This window comes from Poecilia latipinna, unplaced genomic scaffold (assembly GCF_001443285.1).
Source record: "Poecilia latipinna isolate Pla-1442-1.1 unplaced genomic scaffold, P_latipinna-1.0 Scaffold2171, whole genome shotgun sequence".
In the NCBI taxonomy this organism is placed as follows: domain Eukaryota; kingdom Metazoa; phylum Chordata; class Actinopteri; order Cyprinodontiformes; family Poeciliidae; genus Poecilia; species Poecilia latipinna.
The window spans coordinates 104,426-114,045 of NW_015114787.1; the positions used below are offsets into that span (position 1 = coordinate 104,426).

A 9,620-nucleotide genomic window follows, 5' to 3' on the forward strand; every position below is an offset into this window, starting at 1 on the left:
TTTCCATCAAAAGCAGAATACATTTTTACTGCATTTATATTTGGCGCTGTTAAGAAAATAAATTTAGAAGTTTAGTTTTAAAACTTAACATGTCTTGATTGAAATAGCCTAATTATAGTTTTCAGATTAATAACTTATTCTGCCCTATTGACCTTTATTTTACCTGTAGTCACAGCAGATTGTTTGCTAAGATCTTTTTGAACTTTAGTGTGTTTGAAGTGTCTGTGTTGTCAATGTGATTTTATACTTTTAAATGTTAGAATAAACTCTGAAAATGTATGACGTGGAGCGTTGACTGTCATCTCTGTGTGGCTTTTGTTTCCACGCATGGAGTCACTGAATCCGGGAGGATAAGAGGATATAACGAGCCAGAAGTTTTCACTTTTTATTCTCTTAACAGCGCCCTCTACTGTTTACTTCTTGTAAGTATTCTGTTGATTTTCTTATGCACATTTTTGGTCATTTTTTCATGTTTTCCCACTCAGTTGCACATTTCTTTTGATCAGACTACGTTACTTTACAGTTTATTAGTTCTGTTTTTATATTTCTATTTTATTTTTGGCTTTGTCTCTCTAAAGCTTCATTTTAAGGAGTTGGGTTATTTTGAGCTATTTCTGTAGTTATGCTGTTATAGGCTTAGCACTTTTCGTCACTCTGCTACTTTCTTCCGTCATTCCAACTGCGAACTTAATGTTTTCTCAGTTTTCTTTTCCTCCATAGAAGCTACATCTGGTCTGGCTTTCTGTTTGGCTGTGGTCCCTTCCTGGAGGGAGGAAACATGTTCCTCTGCTGTCATTGACTTATATTTTATTAACATAGAAAGTACTACATCAGTTCTTCTGTTTCTTTTTTGTGAATCTGCTCTGTCTTCTCAAAATCTGAGTCGCTCGTGGCAAATTGCAGCTCGTACTGAGCCAGGCTATGCTGGAGGTTTCTTCCTGTTAGAGGGGAGTTTTTCCTCTCAAATGTCGCCACATGCATACTCAGCATGAGGGATTTCTGTAAAGTCAAAGACACAATACTGGTACTAGTCTGCTTTAAATGCAGCGAATGGTGCTTCTGTTGACTTGGGGGTGCTGATAACAAATGCATGACACTTTTCACATTTGTACTGATAAAAAAAAAGTGATATTCTCTGAACACTTCACAATTACACACTATGTTTTGTTTAACTTAAAATCTCTTTAAAGTACGTTTAATTTCAACATGACAATATATGAAAAAAAAATGTTCAAGGCTTTGTTTGGCCCAAGTTGGCTCAATGATCAGCTGTCAGCAGCAGTCAACAAATGTACGTTATCATAGCTGGTTCATTAATTTGTGCTTGAACTTATTACAGAAAGAAAACAAAAACATCAAAACAGTTCCAGATTTGTGCACTGAACTTTGTCTCCATCGCCATTTTATGGCAAATGTTTGTGCTTAATGAGTCCTTTCATCTTAACTCAGTCACCTAACTGAAAGTTGTTAATGTATCAGGAAGATATAGTATTAACCGTTTTCTCCTCTTGTTTTCATGTCTTAGAGATAATTTAAGAGGCTAATCTCAGAAGATTTCCTCTGTTTAACATTTAAAGACACACTTCTGCTTAATAGTCACTTGAAATGATAAAGTTTGTAAATTAGTGGGCTGCTTAGAGCAAGAGTTTGACAATGAAGGAAAGGCTTCATTCTAAAAAGCCCATTGAATGTCTTATTTAGTAAATTACATGGATAAACCCTCTTTTTTCCACAAGACCTTATTTAAAGACACTATCAACATAAAAATCTGCATTGACATCCGTCTCTGCCTTCCTGAACAAACCCAAAGCACTTCTTTAGCTTTTGAGTTTGTGATCTCACCTCTTCCTCATCCAGGATGTCATTTTTAACTTGATGCATTTAGGAGCATTTAGGAGAGGAAAAAAAAACAACCTCTGAGCTGAAAAGATCTTCAATAATGTCATTATCTCTCAAGGTCTCTGAGACTTGAGTAATTGAATGTCGGAGTGCACTATGTACAGTATGTACAGCAAAAGTGTATATTCACATATATGCATGTAACAGAGCATGATGTATGCCGTAATAGTGAATGTACAAGCAGTATGTGGATGAGTGTATGAAAGATGAGAGAGGAGAGGGCAGGAGGCACCCAGGTGTGTGTGGGTGGGTGTGTGTGTGTGTCTAAAACTGCTAATCTGATTAGCCTCGGGCTCTTTCATTCGAAGCGTTCGTAGTTCCTCGTCTGCCTGACCCGTGGCACCATGTCTTTCAGGAGCCTGTGCAAACAGAAAATGAGCAGATGTTGGAGGAAATGAAAGAGATTTCAAAACCGTAAAACTGAGAAATAAACGTCTGTCAAACACAAAACTCTTACTTGACTCCGTAGGCCAGGATGATTAGTCCGATTAAAACCCCAATGGTGCCATCCAGAAACCAGACATTGGGATGCTGCTTGAAGACTTCAGCACTGATGAGAATTGAGAATCCCATGATTGCTCCAACCATCGAGTTAAACCCTAAAAAATACGAGATTAGCATGTAAAGGTTGGCTCGGTTTATAAACTTGTTTCTCTAAAATGTCTTTGAATATTCCTGAAAGAGAACCATCTAAGAATTTAATGTCATACGAATTTTAAACCTCTTATTCGCATCATTCTTCTTACTAAAGTCTTACCTGAGTGATTTTGTTTAGAATAACCAAATGGGATAATTATTAATAATTGTATGTAATAAATAGCCCTTCATCTTCATAAGTATGTGTGAAATAACTAACATTCCAACATTTAAGAATATAAATGGTGAATTTTATCTGTATTTCAAGAAAACCCATCATTTTTTTTAAACACAAAAATCATATCTATGATACAGCAACATTATTTGTACCTTTTTTTCTTTTCTAAATATAATTACACGTGCCCTAGTGTGGAAGCTAGCTCAGTGGGTTATTGTCTTGCCTGCAGTAAGTGTATAGTCTTGTGGGAAATAAATCCATGCTCAAAGAACAGCAACCTCAGGCTTATTGGATTGATGCCCTGCAAGTTAGAGAGTGAGACCTGGGGACAATGGAGAGTAACATTCGTTTGTGTTGCACTTTTCTTCAGCTCTGCATGTCTCTCTCTTTCACAAGATGCACTTTTTATTCTTTTATCATTTATGTTTTGGTTTTCCATGTGTTCTCTAGCATTAAGTCCCACCTACGCCATTTATCAGACAAGTTATTTATTAAATTAAGTGAGTGTGCAGACTTCCCACCGTCAGTAATAAGTGCCCGACTGGTCAGCTTTTTTCCCAGCATGAACTTGGCCACGGCCAGCACAGCACAACAGAGGCCGCTCACTATGGAGACGCTGTAGAGGAAGTCATCCTGGGGTCACACACGGGAACAGAGAAAAAGCTCATGAAACTGGCTGTTTCTATGGTTGTATACAATACCTGTAGTACTTGGCACAGAGTCAAGAGGGAAGCAAACTCATTTAAATGGAAGGCTGAATTGTTAGCTTTTCGTTAGCTCAAGCATTTTAAACTCAGTGCTCCTCTTTAATTGGTGCATCAGTTCAAGGTCGTACCGATGAGGCTTTGAAATGATTCGAGCTCTTTTTTTTTATTCTCACTATCAGTCTCAAACGAATTCAGCAGAAACCCAAACTTGACCCCTGCTTCAGGAAAGACAGAAATCAGAAGGAGGCGAGAAAAGGCAAAGAATATCTGGCAGTGAAACACAAAGACTGTCTTCACTAGGCTCTGATTTTCACTTACATAGACCAAATTAAAAGCTTTTGATTTATTAATTTGTAACTTAGACATTTATTACTAACATTGGACTTTTTACTTAAACCTCAATTACTTTGGAAAAGTATTTAAACAGTTAATATTTACTCATTATTGTTTTATTAATGTTACAACCACAGGCTTTCTATTGGTATCTTATGTCACAGACATTTACAAATTTCTCCATAGTTGTAACAAAAAATGAAAATATTTTAGAAATAAGACTTTGAACGGTCTGCAGTGTATTTCTATTTTACTCTATATCTACAGTAAATAAGCATCACTGCAATAAGATACCTTCATTTTGAAATTGGGCCTCTGTCTCTTTAAGAAGCTCTCATTGTTTCCAACATTCCATCACAACAACGCTCCTCATCGTGTCGTTAACAACCGTTATTAGAGGAGTTGGGCTGAGGAGTAGTTTGACTCTGACTCTCAAGCGGGTGATGTCGTTTCCTGGGCGTGCTTCATGAGGAGAAGATACCAAAACCAATTTAAATCCCTTGTGGCCCAGGGAAGCTGTGGGATCCCCCAAAATGGGCTGGATGGTGCTACCAACGGGAACGATGGCTGAGTTCATCTTGACAGTCTTTTAGAATTCAATTTGGAAATCTCAAATATTAAAAGCTCTATTACTGCAAAAATCCTACGTGTGTATGACTATGAGATACTTGCACATTACAATGGTTTCAAAGCTGCTCTGTCTCTCTTTTCTTGACACAGAGGGGCTCTTCTGGTTGTGTGTTTAATCAGGTACAAGAGATGGACAGACAGTCAGAGCTGCACAAGAGGACGTGATCCGAATGGGGATTTCTACCTTTTCTTCATCCCTCTGTACAAAGCAGCAACATTTTACAGTAATCCCACCGTGTGGTTTTCCTCCTCAGGCTGTACAGCTTCCATGTGAGAGGAGTTTTATTTTAGACACCATAATGTGCAAAGTCTAATGTTCTCTTTCATTATTTGTTTTTCTCTTTCACACTAAAATGAAAGGAAATCTGGTGTGGTAAATCACCTGTGACTTCCTTTTTTTGAAGACTTCAGTGATTTTCTGTACCTCAAAGAAAACAGACTACTAATGATAATAAAGTTCTAGAACGCAGATGAGGTCAGTTCACAGGGAAAAGATATGATGCTTTAAATGAGAACAAAAAAGAAACTCTGCATCATTTCATCCTCCAAACTACTGCATCTACATATTCAACCAAAGCGCAAATCCTGTGACAGAGAAACTCTGAATACACTAACAACTGCTTTAGTTTATGCATGCTAGAAAGCAGAATGTTTATAACTAAGGAAGGATTTCAAGGGCTGACAGAAGGTGACGAAATAAGTGAGGTGGCGGATGTAAGAGGCGGGGTGTCAAAGAGAAAGATAGTGGTAATAGGCTTTTGATGGTGTTAGCAAGATCCCACTGGGCTCTAACACATGGTCTCTATTAACATAATGGCATGAAAGCAATAAACACAGTCTGGAGAGAAGCTGCTGACCTTAACCAGCTCCCCTTCTTCTCCTGCCTTGAATACGTCTCTTTACCATCGGAGATCTTTAATTGTTTCTAACAACATTTTTCCTTCCTTTAAATGTCACACCCACCCAAATGTCAACTAGTCAAAGAGTTTGAGGCAATTTACGGTCGACAGAAAAATCAGTTTGACTCGGGGTCGATTAAAGTTAGACAAAGACGTCTCCGAAATGGGAAATTGTTTCAGAAGAAGTTCAGTCAAGTAAATTAGTATTATTGTGCTTTATGTATTAAGAAATAATGATAAACACACACTGTCTGCATGCTGCACACCTGGTTTAAATGTTATCTGCAATTTTATTTTTTTTTTTTATGTTAGAAATGTCCTAATCTGATCCAAAGCATTGATTTGGGGTCCCAATCAGGATGTAGTCCCAAACTAAACTAAACTGTCAGTAGAACAACAACATGAATGTTACAAAATGTGAACTTTGTTTTGTTGATTTAATAAATCCAGGTTTTCTCAAACATGTCAAGTGACAATGATTTTTACTCTTTAAAAAATCATCTCTCATGGCAGTTTTGCGGTTTTGGCTTCTCTTTCTCATTCTCTTGTTTTCTGTCTCTCTCTGTCTGTTCTTGAGATTAAAACACTGTGAAAAATCAGCTTTAAACTGACACTAATTCGTCACAGTGCAGCTAAGAAAAGATGCAACACTGTCAGGATTATTCATAGTCTCAACAGTTTCACAGAGAGATGAAAAGTGATGTTATAAGAAAGTGAGGAGGAGTCCTTGTTAAAAGCAGAAATGAACAATAATAAAGACGTAGTCTTTAATTTAAAGAAACATTTGGAGAATAAGCCTAATGCAGGATCTATGTGTTTAAAAATAACCAAGACAAGACACTCTGTCTTTACCTTTCTATTCCAGCGAAGGAAACCCTGATGTGAACATCTTTGATCGTAGTAGACAAGCTATTTCCTGAAGAACCCACTTTCATTTTCCTGAAGCTTTTATTTCTGTAGTTTCAAAGAAACCAGGAAAGTCACAGACTGGTAGAGTATTCATTACTCACCTTGACTCTGTGATCTATTTTAGGATTATCACAACCTCTTTTTTTGCACCTTTACGTTACTGCACCTGCCAAACCTCAGCAGCATCTTTCCAGGGAACCCAGCATGCAGACCAAGAATCCAACCCAAATTCTTTTTTATTGGTTGTTGGACATGTATCGTCTCAACAAAGTTTCCTTGATTGTCTGTAAGTTTAAAGCATCTTAAGTTAATTTGATGTACATCTATAGTTATGTTTTCCATCTATTGCGCATTTTTATTTGCAAATATGAATGTTTTTCCTCTGTTTTTTCTGTAGAAAGTATGCTTCTCAGCGGATTCCCAAAAGTGCTTTAATTTTAACACAGACCAGATCTAAAACCTTTATATTATTTTTTTTGAGAATGAGAATACTATTAAATTTTAACTCAGCATAAATAAAATATGTTAAATTGTTTAAATTTTAAATTTATTGTTTAAGAGAATTGGTAAGTTTAGTTTGTAAAAATGAAAATATTAATCTTCATTCTTTGGTTGTGTTACCGTGGTTACAATCCGACGCTGTAAATGTAATCTTTTCTTTGTGTTTGAGCTCGGTTTGTTTACAAAAACATCTCATCAAATTAGGACCAATTATCTGTGAATGCTTTTAAGCTCACTTTCTCCTATAGAGGACTTTTTACCACTTGGCAATAAATGATAAGCTGAATTTCACTGCATTTATTATCATTTAGATTGAAATATTCTGGCAATATGACTGGACTGCATTGGAATAAATTTGTTAGAATTGAATTTTGACTATAATTGGAGAGCAGTGTGCCATTTATTCATGCAGAATCCCCAAACATCAGTTTTATTATTTTATAATACACAGTTATATTCATGCAGCTAAGAAATGGTAGATTCATAGAAGGTTATTAACCCCAAGTATTTTGCATCTGCTATTCATTGAGCATGACTCAGATATTAAAGCGCTCATTATGCCACTTGTATATAATGTTTTAAAGGTTTTGACAAGATTATAAACTTAGATTTACTGTTTAATGTGTGTTAAGTAGCCTTACCACTTCTGGAGGCATCCTGGTGGCCAGATCATGGATGGCTTTTCCCAGGATACATAGTGAGGAGAGAATAAACACAATCCCCAGGATCACACACGCTCTGCAGACCCCAAAACAGGAACAGAAATGTGCTTTGAGTTAGATTTGAATGCACCCAACATCCTAACCTGTTCTGTCTTATTTATTCACGAGAAATGAACACTTTCTGTTTTTGACATATATATCTATATGTGTCTTTTTTAAGACTTGTTTATACTCACATGTACTCTCTGTGTGCAGAGTGAACAGCTGCTGCGTTGCTGTAGCGCCAAAGGACGATGGCTGATGACATGACATCCAGTATGGCATCAAACTACGGCCGGTTAGAGAAACGCAAGTAGAAAAAAGAAATGGTAAGAATTTTACTAATTGTGACCACAGATATTCAATAATAACTGGTCAATTTAAAAAGTAAGTATTTAAAAGTGCTCTTATTGAATTTATTTATATTGTAAATATTTTCCTAGTAAATGTAGCTTTTGTGATGTTTAAAAAAAGAGGTATTTTTTAATTGTACAAAAATACTTAAATTATCGGCTTGATTTTAAAAAATATATATATATATCTATATCTATATATAGATATATATATAACAATAAATCTTTAAGGGATTTTACAAAGTTTTAAGAGAGGATGGTGTTAAATATTGTATATTGTGGCCCTATTTTCTTACAGTGTAATAAATAACAAAAATAACTTATTGTACAACTGACAGATTTTATTTTTTTCCTTGCTGAGTCCTGATGCCACCCCCTGAGGGTATGCTTCCCTGATTAGATAGCCGTACCACCCATATTAAAAGGGCGAAACCACTAATGACAGCACGTTTTATTGGTTTTTATTAAATGGTGTATTTTAAATGATCTAATCTGGACTAATGATAACATAAATCAGTTGTTCTGTGAAGAATTCAATATAAACTGATAAGTATCAAAACAGGAACTACAGAAAATCTTAAAGCAAAATAATAAAATGTTCGTTGATCCGATCAAAACAATGCTGACTTTAAGTATTATAGTTGGCAAAAGCAACATATATTCAGATGATTTACCATAGATAATTAAAACCTTCTGAGATAAAATAGCCAGAACTGCAGTTCAAATGACCTAATCATGTTATGCTAATCACATTTCCCACCAAAAGCCCAAGGTGTGAATGTATTAATTTTCATTTCCTTGTTATTAAGTTGTACATTCTCCTACTAGAAACAATCTTAATCATTTCCTCTTGTAATTATGAACTCTTGCATAACATTATCCTCTGGTGAAAACCTGATGACCTCTTTCACAAACTCAAAATGCATTTTGACAATCCATCCCAGCTCCTTGGAGAGTCCATCCGCTCTCCTTTGTTACCGTGGCAACAAGGGGACCAATAACACTTTGGTTCTGGGATTCATTAATAAATTACCGAGGTCCCCAGCAATGACTAATTGATCAGCGTTTAGGGAGGAAAGCAGGAAGCTGGGACTCACAGCAAATCCAAAGGCTGAGGCGCTGTGTCTCATGAAGGAAACAGCTGTAAAGACAGAAAACAACATGAGTCACTTTTCTCCTCCAAAAGAAAACAACTGAGTTCATTCTGATCCTTTCCCTGTTTTCTGTAAAGAATGCACTCATGGGTACACAATTCATCATGTACTTGGACCTAAGTGCAATGCTGGGAAATAGCCTAGAGAGTTAATGGTGTTATTGTTACAAAATAAGTGAAACAAAAAGCATGCTGTAAAAATAAATTCAAATTGTAGTAAGGTTCTTTTTTTTTTTTAACCATTTTTTGTCCTTTAAATAAAGCACTATACCATATTTAATGAAAAACATACACAATCAATAAATGAGAATATTACTGAAAAGCCCATTTATTTCAGAAGCTTTATCATTTAGTTAAACTCATTACATACAGACACAGAATGATGTTTGAAAGCCTTTATTTCTGTTAATTATGATCATTTTCTGCTTAAAGTTAATGAAAACATATATAAAATACAAATATTACATTAGACTTAAAAAAGATTAATAAAGAAATGAAAAGTATACTTAAAACCTGCTTATAGGTTATTATATTCAAAAGGTGCTTTTCACCTCATCCAAAATTATAAAATAATTTTATTAAATATGAGTGTTGATCATAAAGAATGGTGAAGGAGGGAATTACGATCTTGGCTTATTTTTCTTGCACCTAATTTAGGTTTTTAAGGCAGCGCAGAGAACAAATTGGGCAGTTTGTGGGGACTGCTGTGGGAGTACAGAGT

General features: G+C 35.7%; 1 protein-coding gene across 1 annotated transcript; it reads right to left on the reverse strand.

The window, feature by feature from the left end:
* Positions 1-416: 416 nt before the first annotated feature.
* On the reverse strand, positions 417-8,927 carry LOC106936560 (transmembrane protein 163-like). The gene is made up of 6 exons (XM_015017651.1): positions 8,844-8,927; positions 7,591-7,682; positions 7,334-7,430; positions 3,235-3,346; positions 2,357-2,498; positions 417-2,258 (listed from the first exon to the last, which is right to left on the reverse strand). Exons 1-6 carry the CDS (start codon positions 8,907-8,909, stop codon positions 2,198-2,200), a joined length of 570 nt encoding a protein of 189 aa, XP_014873137.1. The 5' UTR covers positions 8,910-8,927; the 3' UTR covers positions 417-2,197.
* Between the last annotated feature and the right edge of the window lie 693 nt (positions 8,928-9,620).

Excerpts from the sequence above, each read along its gene's own strand:
- LOC106936560 (XM_015017651.1), bottom strand. The coding sequence starts at position 8,909 with ATGTTGTTTTCTGTCTTTACAGCTGTTTCCTTCATGAGACACAGCGCC. Across the intron at positions 7,683-8,843 it reads CCTCAGCCTTTGGATTTGCT|TTTGATGCCATACTGGATGT; the intron begins GTGAGTCCCAGC and ends AACCGGCCGTAG. Across the intron at positions 3,347-7,333 it reads CCAGGATGCCTCCAGAAGTG|GATGACTTCCTCTACAGCGT; the intron begins GTAAGGCTACTT and ends GTGTGACCCCAG.